This window comes from Halichoerus grypus, chromosome 11 (genome assembly GCF_964656455.1).
Source record: "Halichoerus grypus chromosome 11, mHalGry1.hap1.1, whole genome shotgun sequence".
Classification (NCBI taxonomy): domain Eukaryota; kingdom Metazoa; phylum Chordata; class Mammalia; order Carnivora; family Phocidae; genus Halichoerus; species Halichoerus grypus.
In genome coordinates this window covers 17,979,295-17,996,179 of record NC_135722.1, presented here as the reverse complement: position 1 = coordinate 17,996,179, position 16,885 = coordinate 17,979,295, and the positions used below count along the sequence as shown (strand labels likewise).

The 16,885-nt window shown below is 36.6% G+C and overlaps 1 protein-coding gene across 2 annotated transcripts in view; it reads left to right on the top strand.

Moving 5' to 3' along the window:
• API5 (apoptosis inhibitor 5) overlaps positions 1 to 16,885 on the top strand; it is a 28,174-nt gene that overhangs the window by 7,656 nt on the left and 3,633 nt on the right. For both annotated transcript variants that reach the window (XM_036097682.2, XM_036097681.2), the window contains exons 2-13: positions 69 to 230; positions 1,446 to 1,539; positions 2,018 to 2,083; positions 2,723 to 2,874; positions 4,664 to 4,870; positions 5,587 to 5,691; positions 6,579 to 6,668; positions 7,851 to 8,032; positions 9,233 to 9,326; positions 10,110 to 10,166; positions 12,992 to 13,068; positions 13,595 to 13,731. In XM_036097682.2, coding sequence (XP_035953575.1) covers positions 69 to 230; positions 1,446 to 1,539; positions 2,018 to 2,083; positions 2,723 to 2,874; positions 4,664 to 4,870; positions 5,587 to 5,691; positions 6,579 to 6,668; positions 7,851 to 8,032; positions 9,233 to 9,326; positions 10,110 to 10,166; positions 12,992 to 13,068; positions 13,595 to 13,731 — 1,423 coding nt within the window. The remainder of the gene's footprint in view (positions 1 to 68; positions 231 to 1,445; positions 1,540 to 2,017; positions 2,084 to 2,722; positions 2,875 to 4,663; positions 4,871 to 5,586; positions 5,692 to 6,578; positions 6,669 to 7,850; positions 8,033 to 9,232; positions 9,327 to 10,109; positions 10,167 to 12,991; positions 13,069 to 13,594; positions 13,732 to 16,885) is intronic.

Sequence of the window (16,885 nt, the reverse complement as noted above, 5' to 3'; positions counted from 1 at the left end):
CAGACTCGAGTTTGTTTAGCTTCCCATCCTTAAAAATTGTTTCTTTTCTGCTTTATTCTTTCTTTCAGCATAAAGATGCCTATCAAGTGATACTAGATGGTGTGAAAGGTGGTACAAAAGAAAAAAGATTAGCAGCCCAGTTTATTCCGAAATTCTTTAAACATTTTCCAGAATTGGCTGATTCTGCTATCAATGCACAATTAGACCTCTGTGAGGATGAAGATGTATCAGTAAGTTTATGATTGATGCTTTCAACAAGCTTTCATATGTCTCACTTGCCATTTTCAGACACTTCCTATGTGCAGCTAATGTAATTGAAGCACCAGTCGTATCCGTGCACAACGAAATACTGCAGTGTCGTTTGGCATGATGCCATACTGAGGCTTAAATCTATGTTTGTGAAAATGTATTCTCTCTTTCACCACCTTTCAACTGTGAAAAATGCATAGAATCACAAAATATTTTGTTTTGCTTATCTGTTATCCACTGGAAAAAATGGGTTGTGGCTCACATTTTTTCATAGATTGTTATACATTGTGCACGTGAAATTAGACTAATGTTAGTTTTCAATCAGTTTATACTTGCTTAGATATTTAAGTGTTACATCATATAGTTTCAGCACCCCTAAATATTGTGCATAGCAAAAAAATAATTGGTCTGTGTAATCATTACATGTGACTACTAGAAAAAGAAGAAATAGTTTTTCCTTGAAACAGAATTAACTGTTAGCATTTCTGGCTGCTGATTCAGGTTCCTGAGAACTTTCAACTATCACCTCCTGGCTTTTCAAGTGAAATTAGTGAATCGCTAACATTCCATGCACAATTTGCCAGATATTGCATCGAGCACTGGGTGTTATACGCAAACAATGAATCATGGAACACTACATCAAAAACTAATGATGTAGTGTATGGTGACTAACATAACATAATAAAATTAAATTAAAAAAAATAAGTCGTATCCATTTTTATTTTAAACTAAATAAGCCAGGACCACAAATTTGGAATTAAGTACACAGAATATATTCACAGATGTTATATGAAGTAGTTAATACTGGAAATTCTGAAGTAAATATAGTTACTAGATAGGTCATTGCCACTCTAGCCATTTTTAAGGGCTACTGTAGTATATGCCTGAAGGTAGTAAAGACCCAACAGTTACATGTAATCAATATATAAACTTTGTTTATGATCTCAAATCTGTCTACTCCAGTCAGGTAATTGTATTTAACATTCCTTTCTACCACATATTTATTCTGTGAAGCTTGACTATTAAATTGGAACAAATTATTTCTAAAACTGCCAGAAGTCTCATGTTTTATATTTTGGTGACTCATATACCCCTAATTGTGGTTTCTCTGTGGTTTTAGTTTTCCTTAAAGGTTGGGATTGTTGTTTCTGTTGATGGTAGTATTTGCTTAATTTTTTGTTTGAAATCGTATTCAGATTCGACGGCAAGCAATTAAAGAGCTGCCTCAGTTTGCCACTGGAGAAAATCTTCCCCGGGTGGCAGATATACTAACTCAACTTCTGCAGACAGGTAAGGAATTTTATTATTACCCTTTTATCTAAATATAACTTCTCTTTGAAAAAAGTGACTGTTTTTAGCTTTTTTTTCTTTATGGCTGGAGGTACTACTTCTAATCGAAATTAAAATTCTTTTTTTCAATCAGTAGTTTGAAGCTTATTGGATTGTGATTATCTAATTCCTAATGCTGTCTTCCTTTGTTTTTAATTGTTTATAAAGACATAGTGATTCTTTTGGGAATGTTGATGTATCATGATTCGCCCCCCAATTTCCTGTAGTTTTTTAATTGTACCATCTTAACGTAAAAGCTTTCCTGGTATGCCAGATCAGCTGGGGAAGGTGTATTTTCTTGGTACTTGAGAAGAATGCTTAATTGTATCTCCGCTTTCAATGTAGTCTGTGAGAAACTGTGTTGAATTTTAGGTTTGAAAATGAAGCAAATGATATTTTTCATTCATTTTATACATTGTACTACTTTTTCTCTCTCCAGATGACTCTGCAGAATTTAACTTAGTGAACAACGCCCTGTTAAGTATATTTAAGATGGATGCAAAAGGTAAGGCCACCTCTTGTTCTGAATTGTGCTTGATGTGTTAAAAAAGAATTGGGCAGCTTGGCATTATTCGTTAAGGATAAAGTCAGATTCACCCTGAGTTCTGTTTCATAAAAGTTCTAAATGTTCTTTAAAAAAGCTGCTCAGCTGGGGAGCCTGCTTCTCCCTCTCCTGCCTGCTGCTCCCCCTGCTTGTGCGCTCTCTCTCTCTCTCTCTCTCAAATAAATAAATAAAATCTTAAAAAAAAAAAAGTTGCTTAGCACAAGATATTTGTGACTCAAAAAACCAGCAGAAGTAATTGCAAAAACAGATCAAACTTTTCCATTGGTAATTTGTTGGAAGACTCCCTTCGCCACATTAAAGAAATTCTCCAAAATACCTGGGTCTATTTATTATTAATAATTATTAAAAAGGGAAAGTCATGCTCAAGTTGTTTCTGAATCCATGAACAAGCATGTGATTACTGTTATGGTTGGGGCTGTAGACATTTCAGACTAATTTAGCCAGAATCAATGATATTCAGGATGCTTATTAACTCACTGGAAAAGAAATAACTGTTAAATAACTGTTAAATGAGTTAAAGGGGAAAACTTCATGAAGATATAGAATTGACTTGCTATACACAACTGTTTTGTTTTGCAGGGACTTTAGGTGGCTTGTTTAGCCAAATACTTCAAGGAGAGGACATTGTTAGAGAACGAGCAATCAAATTCCTTTCTACAAAACTTAAGACTTTACCAGATGAAGTCTTAACAAAGGAAGTAGAGGAACTTATACTAACTGAATCCAAAAAGGTAAGCTTCAGTCATTATTTAACGGGACTTTTTTTTTTTTTTAAAGATTTTATTTATTTGACAGAGAGAGGAAACACAAGCAGGGGGAGGGGGAGAGGGAGAAGCAGGCTTCCCACGGAGCAGGGAGCCCAATGGGGGGCTCGATCCCAGGACCCTGGGATCATGACCTGAGCCTAAGGCAGACGCTTAATGACTGAGCTACCCAGGCGCCCCTAACAAGACTTCTTTAAAGCAAAAGAACGTATTTGAAATTAACAGTATGTGTGGGGCGCCTGGGTGGCTCGGTTAAACGCCTGCCTTCAGCTCAGGTCATGATCCCAGGGTCCTGGGATCGAGCCCTACATCGGGCTCCCCGCCCAGTCTGCTTCTCCCTCTGCTTCTTCCCGCTTGTGCTTTCTCTTCCTCTCTCTCTCTCTCTCTCAAATAAAATCTTAAAAAAAAAAAAAAAGATGAAATTAGCAGTGTATAGCTTACGTATAAAATGATATATTCTGTTAAAATCACCATAGAATGTCAAGCTTTTCTTATATTGTATTTTGCACTTTGGTCACCAGTAATGATGAATCAGCATGTTAATTTAAAGGGATGTGATCACACTTAAATCTTTTGTGGTGTTATCCTCAAAATTTATGCATTTTTCAGTACTCTGAGCAAATCATTTCCTTCAGGAAATTTTACCTAATTTCTACTCCTCTCCCCACTTTTAGGATATTCTCCTATAGTATTCTGGGTCATTTCAAAATGACAAGCAAACACATTGAAATGCCTTTTTTTTTTTTCATCTTACCCCATATCACTATAAGGAGACCATGCCTGTTTGTGCTCCCAGCACCAGCATAGTTAGAAATGCTAAGATTCACAAGGTTTGTCACAGCTGACTTTTCACTCATAAAGTGCCAAAGTTTGAAGATAATTGCTTTTATATATATGTTCAGAAAAATTCAAAATTGTCTCTAACAACACCACTCACTTGCTTACTGATGAGACTTCTTCAGTGAGAGCGAAAGGAGCAGCTCTCCAGGTGGGAATATCAACATATTTTACCTATGCCCCAGCTAGTAACCTGGTGGAGTATGTCATGATTGCTTGTTTCTTCGGTCAGTGAATAGAAAGGCTTAGACCCACTGATGTGGAGCACTTAAGACTTGTATGGTCTCCTATTTTGTATACAGTTGCTATATTAATGTGAATTAATTAACTAATTTATTGTTGCTTTTATGTATTTTTAAAGTTTTATTTTTTTAAGTAATCTCTATACCTAACATGGGGCTTGAATGTATAACCCCAAGATCGAGTCGCATACTCTACTGACTGAGCCAGGCAGGCGCTCTGAGCTGCTTTTAAATATAGGAAGCTGAATCTAATTTGGCAGTGGACTATAGAATTCTTCTATTTTTTTTTTTCCGCTCTTACCACCCCCTCCCCCCCCAAAGAGAGCCTTTTTGGACTATTTTTTCTTAGCTGTTCTCCTATGAAATTTTAATGCCACAGATACACTGTATCTGTTTATGCACTCTGTGTATTTGTACTTTATACATAAAAAAAGAGTAAATTTTCCAAGAACCAAGTTCTGCACCTTTGGAGACAGTGTAGCACTCCACTGAGAATGCCTGGTGTACTCTAAAGCTAAATTGACTGAAGCCAGAAGTTGTCTTCTCATCAGTATTTCAGAAATATTAATAGCAATCTGACTTTAATAAGGGACAAATTTGTTACACTGGTTCAGTATTGCTCTTTCTTTACCATTCAAGTGATACCAATACTGTAATTCTGAATTGTCTCTTTCTAGGTCCTAGAAGATGTGACTGGTGAAGAATTTGTCCTGTTCATGAAGATACTTTCTGGGTTAAAAAGCTTACAGACAGTGAGTGGAAGGCAGCAACTTGTAGAACTCGTGGCTGAACAAGCCGACCTGGAGCAAACCTTCAATCCCTCGGATCCCGACTGTGTGGACAGGCTCTTACAGTGCACTCGGCAGGCAGTACCCCTCTTCTCTGTGAGCTCTTTGTTTTACCTAGTTGCTATTTTGATTACTCTATTGAAGCTTATATTTCTATAGATACTCACTTGAGCATTCTCCTCAAACTTTTGCATAAAATAGTAACACAGTGGAGTGAATATTTACTTTATGGAGGCCTTGGTGGGGTTGGTGAGAGCCCAAAGCAGCAAGAAATTTCTTTTTAAAGTCTTGCTTAGAGATTTTTTTTAAAGTCTAGAGAGTTTTGCATCATACTTTATGGTTTAGCTGAGTTTTTAAACCATTTGGGTTAGTAATTTAGCTTTTTTTTTTTAATTTTCTAACAGATCATTGTTCTAGGTAAATATGCTCTTTTTCTCTGGCTTTGTGATTCCCCTGGCCATGAGTCTTCCAGGATGTGCATAGAATAGTTTGAAAAACACTGTATAAAGGACTCCTCCCTTTTGAAAAATGTACAAAATTCAACACTAAAATATCCCCAAAAATTTGACGTAAGAATTGAGGAAGAGTTTGAAAACTTATAGATGTCCAAATGCTCCAGATTACTTTGTGACAGAGTGTATATTGTCTACCAAGGTTATTTCTGGGGTTCACTGGGGTACGCACTGTATTGTATTTATAGCCACAGTACTTGATGTCATGCTCAGCATTTATTGAATGACATTCTGCTATTATATTTGAAAGAGTATCCCCCCCTTTTTTTTGACAACTCATTGTTACTCGGATTTTTACAGAAAAATGTGCATTCCACAAGGTTTGTGACTTACTTCTGTGAGCAGGTTCTCCCTAACCTCAGTTCCTTGACTACACCAGTGGAGGGTCTCGATATACAGTTGGAGGTAAGAGAAAAACATCTGCTTTTAGTACTAAAAAGGCATTCCCATATTTTAACATAAATAATATAGAGATCTGATTTCTAAGAGAATAAAGGTATGATGGCTAGCTAGTAATCTGTCCCAGGATTAATCACATAGGAATGCTTTATGAATTTATGAAAGTTTGCTGCAATGGGAAAGCACTGCCTATAGTGTTCATGATTCTCTCTTTGTAGCCTTAATACTTGTAAATAAGGTGTTTAATTCATGACTGTTCCTACCTCTATCCATAATTGAGAGCCAGATTTAAACTGGGTTAATACAAAATATCCTTTATCCGTTCTCCAATATAATTGACGACTCTCTCCTTTGTATCTCTGCTGAAATGTACATATACATTTTTTTCACAGCACGTGTAACATTTATCTCTCCACATTTAACTGATTCATCTCTGTATCCCCAGAATCTAGTGCTGAGCCAATTCTGAAAGGCACTAAATAATGATTATTGAATTGAGCTGAAGTGTGGAAATGTGTGCCATTTCCCTCATAGGTTTTTGGGATAGAGAAGAGACCCACTGAATACTGTTGTTGTCATTTGCTTCAGATGTCTTGGGTTTGGCTTATTAAAGACTGGGATTGAGTAAAAGAGAGATGGACCTCAAGAATAGTAGCAGTTACCAATACTTTGAGTTAGTGTCCAGAGACTAAATTTAATAGCAAATGAAGCCTGTTCTAAATGTTAGTAAATAATTCTTTGCTGTTAAGAGTTCTTCCTTAGTGTCTCTTCGTAGTACAATATTAAGCTGTAGCAGAAAGCAGCCTTAAAAAGTTATCTAAAATCATTCTTATTTTACAGCCCTTGCCCATTCAAAAAAAATAATACTAATAACAGTGAATTGTGTGTTTTAGGTATTGAAACTATTGGCAGAGATGAGTTCATTTTGTGGTGACATGGAAAAGCTAGAAACAAATTTAAGAAAACTATTTGACAAGTTATTGGTAAGAACTTTTTTCTTTTCTTATGGCATAATCAGTATGTAATAGTGTGATGTAATTTCTAGAGAACCAACTTTTGAAATTCAGATTAGATAGAATAATTCTAGCAAGTGTTTTTAGTTGTTCAGGCCACATGTTGTCTACTTTTTTTTTTTTTTTAAGATTTTATTTATTTGAGAGACAGAGAGAGCATGAGCGAGGGGAGGGTTAGAGGGAGAAGCAGACTCCCCACTGAGCAGGGAGCCCGATACGGGACTCGATCCCGGGACTCCAGGATCATGACCTGAGCCGAAGGCAGTAGCTTAACCAACAGAGCCACCCAGGCACCCCTGTTGTCTACTTTTAAAAGAAAATCTTTGGCATTGTTTCTGTTGTTGATGGTTTGCGTAAAAGATAATACAGGATTTTTATAGTAGGTGTTTCTGCTATTCCTTTATCAGAATATTTTCACATTGGCTCCAGGTTGCCATCCAGGTTGTTGCCCAAGGCCAAGTAGCTATAGCAGCCAGGAAATAAAATCATTTAAGTCATAATTGTGGAAAAAATAGGCCATCTGATAAAATAATTATCAGCATCACCAAGTGATTTTCTTGTTGGATGTAAGCACTTGTATAACTGACACAGTGAGTGATGAGCATTAGACCTATAGTATGAATTGAGTCATCCAACATCTGGAGCTCTTCCAGACCTGTACACCTTACCGGAGTGTGACAGCCTTTGGCAGTACTTGGAATGTAAGGAGAGTCAAACAATGTGGGAAAATGTTCAGAAAAGATCTTTGGAATTAGCATAATAAAATGGTTAAAAGCATCAGCTTTTGGTGGCAAACCTAGATTGAATCCTGATTCTTCATCTTACTTTTTCACCATAGAAAAATTACCTAAGCTGTCAGAATTTCAGTTCCTTCATTTGTGTAAGTGCCTAGTAAATGTTACGAGCTACTTCACTGTCGGTAATAGTAGCGGTGGTGGTGGTCGCAGCAGCTACAACATAGGTTAATATGGAGGGGTTGACGGGCTAGGTCATTGATCCGATAGGTAAAAGGAATATCTTACCTAAATTTCTGATTTTGGTAGTTTTTAATGCTTCATGCCTTAAAAGCATGCCCTGCAGTTATTTCACTGTGTGTTTATAATTAGAGCATTTACAGCATATTGCAAATACCTCTATATTTTCATCTCTTAGGAGTACATGCCTCTCCCTCCAGAAGAAGCAGAAAATGGGGAGAATGCTGGTAATGAAGAACCCAAGCTGCAGTTCAGCTATGTGGAATGTTTGTTGTACAGCTTTCACCAGTTGGGCCGAAAACTTCCAGATTTCTTAACGGCCAAACTGAATGCAGAAAAGCTGAAAGATTTTAAAATTAGGTGATGTATGATTGAAGTGGCCCAATCCTTGGCAAAGATGATGGCTATCTTGATACTCTCTTGGTTTTCTTTTCCTTTTACAAGAGCTGTCTCCCCACCCTTCCTTACCTGGTGGGACAAAATAGAAGATCCATAAAACAAGAATGTATATAAACCTGTGGTGCAACAAATCTATGTGGGGGAGAGAACTTTTTCAAAAACAGACTCACTCTCCTCACTTGCTTTATGATCTTGAGCAGGTTCCCAACCTCTCTAACTCCCTGATTTTCCTCAGCAGTTACATTAAATGATAACAGCACCTGCCTTGTAGAGTTGTGAGAATCAGACAGTGAATAGAAAGCTTTGAGCACAGTGCCTGGTACATAGTGGGTACTTTGTAAATTGGAGCTGCCGGTGTTAATGTCTTAGCGTGTTCTAAGGGAGCAGCACTGGAGAAATCATAAGTTGTTTCATGAACACACTTTGTTCATTTTATTAACAACTTCACATCTTAAATTTTGAAATGCTTGGCCACTGTACCATCTGTTACTGTCCTCTATTCTTTGGTAAGGCAGTGGTTTAATACTTGGTGAAACATTTGGTCAGAAGCAACAAGTTAAGAAATTCCTGCAAAAATTAAAAAATGATGCCAGGTTATTAAGCAGAGTTCTAGAAGTCAGCAAGATGGGGCTGTATACTGCCTTTCTTCACATATTATCTGGGAACAAACTTGAAAAGGGTATTTCTTTGAACCCTTTGAGATTTATATGAGTTTATAATAATTCTCAGATTAGCAATTTTGTTTTATTTTTAACTAGACCTTGGGGATCAAACACTGTGTGCAGATAAATACATAGAGGGTAAGTGATTTGTCTAAGGTCACTTGACCTTCAGTTGGCCAGTGAAAGAGTAGAACCGATGATTCTAATCCATGGCTCCTGAATGGGTCACTCTGACCACGCTTTACAGGTTAACATAACAAACACAGTGTTACAAATCTTTCCCTTGCCAGGTTGAGTATGGATTTATTCCTGTTTTTGGTAAAGGAAAACTTTTTATTTCGCTTATTTATGTATCTCTTGGGATCATATATTGATAATAAAAAAAATTTCCTCAAAAAAATTATTAGTTAAGAACATTTAGCTATAGTAGAAGATTCTCTGAGTTTAAAAACAAAGTTGAAGTAATGATTTGCTAACTAACCAATACTTTTTTATTTAGGCTGCAGTACTTTGCACGGGGACTGCAGGTTTATATCCGACAACTTCGCTTGGCTCTGCAGGGTAAAACAGGCGAGGCCTTAAAAACAGAAGAGGTAAGAATACTGGGTCACATCTTATAAGGAAATTTTTTATAATGGCCAGCATGTAGTACAAATTCAGGCTCAATTCATATGTTGAAATGTAACATTTGACTTCATTTGAACTGGTAATACAAGTCTATGTTGAAGATACAATATGATGTTAGAAGATTGCCTAGTTATTTGCTAAGTTATGTTTTTATCCTTGTTGAAATATTTCGAATATTTTCAGGTTTATGAACAGTGTTCCCAAATTTAGATACATACCAGTCTTTCACTAGGGTCTCATTAGCACATTTTGTTCAAATATTTGATTGACGTTTGTGATATTTTAATTTTTACCTTTTGGAAAACCAAACATCAATTTACATTGAAAAAAAGATTAAATTGCCAATTCTAAACCAAACTATATGTGTGTTTGTGTTGGGATTTTTGGATTTCTCTGATCTCACCTATTTTGATCAATCTTCATCCCAATTCTAATGAAATATTTTAAGTTTTCATTATGTCTTCCTGTAACTTAAGCTGATGACTTTTAAAACAACTCCTATGTACATATGACCTGTCTCTCACTCATTTTTTCAGATAAATGGTAAATAACAGTTTAATATTCTAACCTGTCAAGGGAACATAAAGATTATTTGCTTTCTTTGCCATCTCTACACTGGTTTAGAGTCAAGAAGTGGGAGTAAGCAGAAATGATTCTGAAAGAGAAGTGTAATTACTCCAGTTCTGTATGGGAATGGGATATGCATCACAAAAGTTTATTGGCACTTTAATTTTGTTTTCCTTTTGCAGAACAAGATTAAAGTTGTTGCACTGAAAATAACAAATAATATTAATGTTTTAATCAAGGTAAGTGTTCCTTTGTTACCCAGTCCTTCCAGCTAGCTAGAAAGTTAGTGCAAGAGGTTATCCATGTGTTTTTAGGTCTGTGATGATACTGTTAAAGGGGAGATACCATTGTATTCCAGACTTTTGGCCTTTTAAGGCTTTATCCTTTTTACAATACCAAGTTCCATTTCTGTAGCTATCATAAAATCATACACTGTATTATTTTAAACGTTATTGCAGAAAATACTGCAAAGGGAGGCATGCAGATTTTCTCTGACCCAAAAGCATTGGAACAAATACGTTTAGACTCAGAAATTTCACTGACTTAAGTTCGGGTGGTCTGTTGGGTCCTTTCAAATGGCCAGTAAAACCCTGCTTTGCTTACATTAAAGATGGACAAGCCTGTGTGGCCCATGAAATGTTTCCCTATGGTCTTTTCTGTTAACTTGTCTATGTAATAAATTGAGTGCTTTCTGTACTGTCGACTAAGATGTACCTTACCATTAAACCATAAATACCCTTCAGTTCTCTTTATCCTCCCCAAGTATCCATTAATCTAAACAAAACACAATCTGAGGGGGAGAAAAAAAGAATCACAACAAAGTAACCATCATCTGTTCCTATAAGTTAACAGTATTGTAGCCAGGTGGAAAAAGCACTGATGTTTGTAACACCTAGAGCACAAAGCCTGGCAGTAACAAAATTAGGACTAGTGGTATACCCTAACACTAATCTGGTAAAAATCCCATGGAATAATTACTTTTTATCAGAAGAGAGGGAAACTTTTCAGAGAAAGCAACAGTGAGACATTAAAGAATGAGTATCATGGAAAGAGAAGAGGTACAAATACCCCCATCTCCTAAGAAAATTTTTATAATTTTACTTTTTTTTTTTTTAATTTAAATTCAAGTTAGTTAACGTAAGTGTAGTATTGGTTTCAGGAGTAGAATTTAGTGACTCATCACTTACGTATAACACCCAGTGCTCATCCCAACAAGTGCCTTCTTTAATACCCATCACCCATTTAGCCCATACCCCCACCCACCTCCCCTCCAGCAGCCCTCTGTTGTCTTAACTATAAAGTCTCTTATGGTTTGCTGCCCTGTTTTTATCTTATTTTTCTTTCCCCTCCCCTCTGTTCATCTGTTTTGTTTCTTAAATTCCACATATGAAATCATGCTATTTCTTTTTCTGACTGACCTATTTCACTTAGCAAATAAACTTCTGTTCCATCCACATTGTTGCAAATGGGAAGATTTCATTCTTTTTGATGGCTGAGTAATATTCTTATACACACACACACACACACACACACACACACACACACACACACACACCTTCTTTATCCATTCATCAGTCGATGGACATTTGGGCTCTTTGCATAATTTTAGCCACCACTCATTTCAAAACCTTAAAAATAATAATTTCAAACAGTGAATTCATATATCAAAATGTGAGATATTTTTGAGAAATAATTTACACACATCATTGTATCATTTTAAAGTATAGAATATGATTAACCTACATATATATACCACAAATAGATACAGCCAACATCCATTTTCTCATATAGATAAAGTAAAATCCCTTTAATAACATCATATGTTAAATCAGTCCAGTTAGAAACCTCAGGCATTTTTGATCCAAAGGACTTTACCACTAATTCCCTGCATTTATCTGGCAGAGTAGACTTAAGTTTCATATAGTAGGTGATTTTATTAGTATGTTTAACTGTGGAAAGAATACAGTTTAATCAAATTTTACCTATATATAAAAATCAGAGTGGGCTACCTTAGTGGCTCAGTCGGTTGAGTGTCCAACTCTTGGTTTCAGCTCAGGTCATGATCTCACAGTCACGGGATTGAGCCCCGTTTTCGGCTCTGCACTCAGCGTGGAGTCTGCTTCAGATACTCTCACCCCATCCCTCCCACTCACTCACTGTCTCAAATAGATACATAAAATCTTCTAAAAAATCAAAGTTAAAGCTGATAAGAAAGGTAAAATACTAAGAATAAATATATTTAGAAATCCGTCCAAGTTTTGAGGATATCATGAGGTTAGATTATTTCAGTTCTGGATTACTTTAACTTTTAAATTCAGCAAACATTTGCATTACCACATACTAATAATTTGGTATTTAAATCTTGTGGGTTTTTCCCTTATTGGTAATTTATAGATACTTGAGAAGAAGAAAAATATGATTAGCCAGGCCTTTAGTTTTCTAATTTTGTTCTAATTTTAAACCACTTAAAAGTCTGCAAAAGCAAATGTAGTTTGTACCATTCTTTTTCCCTTAAAGCACCTTGGTGACTGCAGCTGTGCAAAAGAAATACTTAAGACATCGTTTAATACAGTTGATATATTTTATCCTGGAATTCTAAATGATCATCGTTTAGAAAAAATTTAGCTAGGGACGCCTGGGTGGCTCAGTCGGTTAAGCATCTGCCTTTGGCTCAGGTCATGATCCCAGTATCCTGGGATTGAGCCCCAAGTCAGGCTTCCTGCTCGGCGAGCAGGGGTCTGCTTCTGCCTCTCCCTCTGCCCCCAACCTCGTGCTGAAGCTCGCTCGCTCTCTCTCAGATAAATAAATAAAAGGGAAAAAAACTTGGCTACAGTTTCTGAAGTGATGTATACAAAATGACATTAGTGAAGTTTAATAGGTATAATTTGTAAACAAAATCATCTATTTATTTTTTCTCTTGCAACTGTTTTTTTTAGGTGAACAAGAAGAATAGATTAGAGCTTACTCTCTCGTAAACTAAGATGTCTCCATGTTTCTTACCCTCATCACCATTCTCTATACCACCAGATATATTAGAAATCTTGTCTTCATTTTGTCTTTTTAGGATCTTTTCCACATTCCTCCTTCTTATAAAAGCACAGTAACATTATCCTGGAAACCTGTACAGAAGGTTGAAATTGGGTAAGATATATTTAAAAGAGATTTAAGGGTTCTGATATTTAAGATTTATAAATACGAAAATCAGAATTCAGATGTTATATTCACTATACAAAATGGTACCTTACCAGTTAAATAATCTTAATAAGATGTTAAAATATGTAAATAAAATAAGCATGACTTAAAATATAAAGTCTAATTGCAGTGTTTATCAAATAAACGGGTGGAATACAACCCTGGAATTTTCAGGCTTGTCTGTACTTCTGCAGCATAACTAGACTTTTGACGAATTTTACAACTTAGTCACTTGCCCTTACATAAGATTTTGTAGCCACATATTCCAGATTATTTTCAAGCCTTGTAAATGCCCTGTGGCACTGTCTGCATAACTAAGGCACAGTTAATTTGATGACCTCAGAACGTTATTTCCTTTTTTCTGATGTGACTATCATCTTCAGGATGTCCTTTGTAAGTGATAATGCTAAATTACAAATGTTTTAATGTCCTCTGGTAATAGAATTTTTTATTGCCATTCTTCTTACCATTATAGGCAGAAAAGAGCCAATGAAGATACAACTTCCGGTTCACCACCCAAGAAATCTCCAGCAGGACCAAAAAGGGATGCCAGGCAGATATATAATCCTCCTAGTGGGAAATACAGCAGCAATTTGAGCAACTTTAATTATGGTGAGCGTTTCCGTTTGGGTACAAGCAATATGAGAAATTAGGCAGAAATTGTGTTGTACTTTATTTTAATTATTATATATATTTACATACACAATACCTCTTTCCACTGACTTCTGAGTTAGCTTGGGAAACTAGAGCTATTGGGGAAACAAGTTACCCCATTCCTTTCTGACCCTCCCTTGTGGGCTCACTGAATTGAGCATGCAATATTTAGAAAAGAACTTAGAAAAGAAAAATATGCCTCTTGTATTCAGAGGAAGTAACAAAACAAAGGAAGTTGGCATGAACCATCCATTCTTGGTTTTCCCTCTTGTAACTTCAAGGAAAGACATTGTGTGCATTCTCCCTCAGGAATAGTTATAGGTTCTAGCAGATGTGATGATATTAATGATCTTGGACCTTATCTGCCTCCTGCTTGTCTTCCATCTTCTTAACTATTTGAAAAGGAGAAGTCCTAGAAGTGGAGTCAGATGTTAAAAGTATCATCTGGCAAGGAAGGTGTGTCCATTGCAGTCTCTCTCCACTGCCCAGACTGCAGTCTCTCTCCACTGCCCAGACTGCAGTCTCCCTCCTAGCGTTAGCCGTTGGTGCCAGGAGAGCTTCCCACTAGTCCATTCTCTCCCAGTGCTGGTGAAGAAGCAAAGTTTGTTTCATTTGTCTGAGAACGTGATGGATCCTTTCAAAGAAGAATGGATGAAATATCACTGAGTCAGCTCCTTAACCTTGCTGAAGAAGACAAAGCTTAATAATACAACCAAATATGCTTATGACTGGTCTAATTTGCCAGTCAGAGTTAATGCTGCAGTAATTATTCTTAAAACACATTCTGAAACATACACTGTCTATAATCATTTCAAGGTGAGGTAATCGTGACATTAAAATCTTCCTACAATAGCTAAATAAAAAGCAAACATCATGGAAAGGCAGTTTTTAGATTGTGAAATGACCCTTCTACTCCAGTCAGACTTGGAGGCAAATTAGTGTAGGAAAGATCACTGAACTTTTGTACTTATTATGTAAATGTGCATTTCTTAGCCTCTTTTCTTATTTGAAAAATAGGGATAACACAGAGCTCTTAAAAACGTCAAATAAGAGGGGAAAAAAACAGTATTTGTGAAAACATTTTGTAAATGGAAAGGATTCTGCTATTTCATTGCAAAAAAGATTGTCTTCAGTCACTTGTATGATTTAATGTGTCTATGAGAATTATTCTTAAAATCCAACTATTATCTCAGATCCTATATTTGACTTAAAGTAATTGAGAGCAATGGCAATACATAGAGAACTGTATTCCTTGTCACTTGGGCAAGTGAGTTACTCTTGAGTTTCCATGAGGATTCTGCCCTAAGAAACTCATTGGCTGCCTGATGGTGAGAATCAGATGACATAATGCATGTGGAAAAGAGATGTGAAAAATACAAAGCCTTGGATTGTGATTGTTTTTCACTGTCAGTAGAAAAAAATCTCAGTCCCTTATAACTACAGTTGTTCATAGTCCTCAAAGTAGCAAGGGCAGAACAAGCTTGCCTGTTAATTGTTTTTTGTGTCTGATATTACAGCACTTTAATATTCCTAAAGGGGTCAGCCTTGTCATTTGGGTGCTGGTCATAAACAGAATTACAAAGCAAACTAAACTCTGACTTTTTTATTGGAATGGAAAGTAGCAGCAAAATTTCTGCTAGCATTTTACATTTCAGTTGAATGTTAACAGGTTATAGGTATTCTCAGAGTAGGAATTTCAAGAGTTTTCTTCGCTTTCTTTTGCCCATCCAATTGAAAACAGTTCTTGATACTACAGATGAGATTTGGAAGACCTACCTACGTCAGGTTTTTTTCCGCCTTTTTTATGTCCTTTTCTTAGGGAACTGACATTGTGTGCAGAAGAAAGAAGCACGTTGCTTTTTTTTCTGGGATGTCAGTGTTGCCTCAAAGTTGGAGAGGAGAACATGTTTTGTGTTCTTAATGTCACTTAGTACATAGATTTTCTTAACCACATTTGGTAAAATCATTGTAATTCCACTTTTCTGTGTCTGTCAAGCTCACGTTTTGTTTTATCTTTCTAAAGACTGGTTGGATGGTTTTATTTTAAAGTCATGTATGCTGAGGGGTTAGGAAATTTACTCTTTTTGGTTATTAGAGACTCAGGTAGTATTGATATATTGTCTTATTACAGTCAAAGAAATAGACTGTGCCACTGTCATAGGCCTGAACTTATTCATCATAGAAGAGGAACCAGAATTTGTGATTGTTCTTTGAATCCAGGCAGGCTTATGTAGACTTTTCTTCCTTATCCAAGTTTATCACTTTACTAACCAAGGTCTCTTATTTGCTTTATAAATATGAACTCAGTTCAACTTCCTGGTGCATTTTCAATCAAAGTATTTACAAACACCTACTCATGTTTAGTTTTCCCTCCTGCATACAGAGTTGCCCAGTAACCCAGAGGTACTAAACATGCTATATGTTGTGACTTGTGTCCTTCATCTTTTACTTTTCTAGAATGTAAAAATAACTGAAAGTATAATTTTAACTGGGAGCAGTGGTTTTTCAAGTTAGTAATGTAAGCTTGAAACCACTGAAAAGATCCTGAAAGTGCAGAATGGTCCCTCAGGATGGAGCCCTTCAAAAAAAGAAAATTTGGAGACTCCCTGAACTGTAGAAATGGCTGCATCCACTGCAGATCAAAAAGAAATAGCCAGTAGGGGCACCTGGGTGGTTTAGTCAGTTAAGCATCTGCCTTCGGCTCAGGTCATGATCCCAGGGTTCTGGGACCGAGCCCCGCCCGCATCAGGCTCCTGCTCAGTGGGAAGCCTGCTTCTCCCTCTCCCACTCCCCCTGCTTGTGTTCCCTCTCTTGCTGTCTCTCTGTCAAATAAATAAATAAAATCTTAAAAAAAAAAAAAAAGAAATAGCCAGTATAGAAAAGATAACCATATCAAATAATATCTTCGTACAGTGTATATATTCATTAGATAGAGCTGAACAATTGAGGGGCACCTGGGTGGCTCAGTTAAGCGTCTGCCTTCGGCCCAGGTCATGATCCCAGGGTCGGGCTCCCTGCTCAGCGGGGGAACCTGCTTCTCCCTCTGCCTCTACCCTTCCCCCCCGCCTTGTGCTCTCTCTCTGTCTCTCTCTCAAATGAATAAATAAAATCT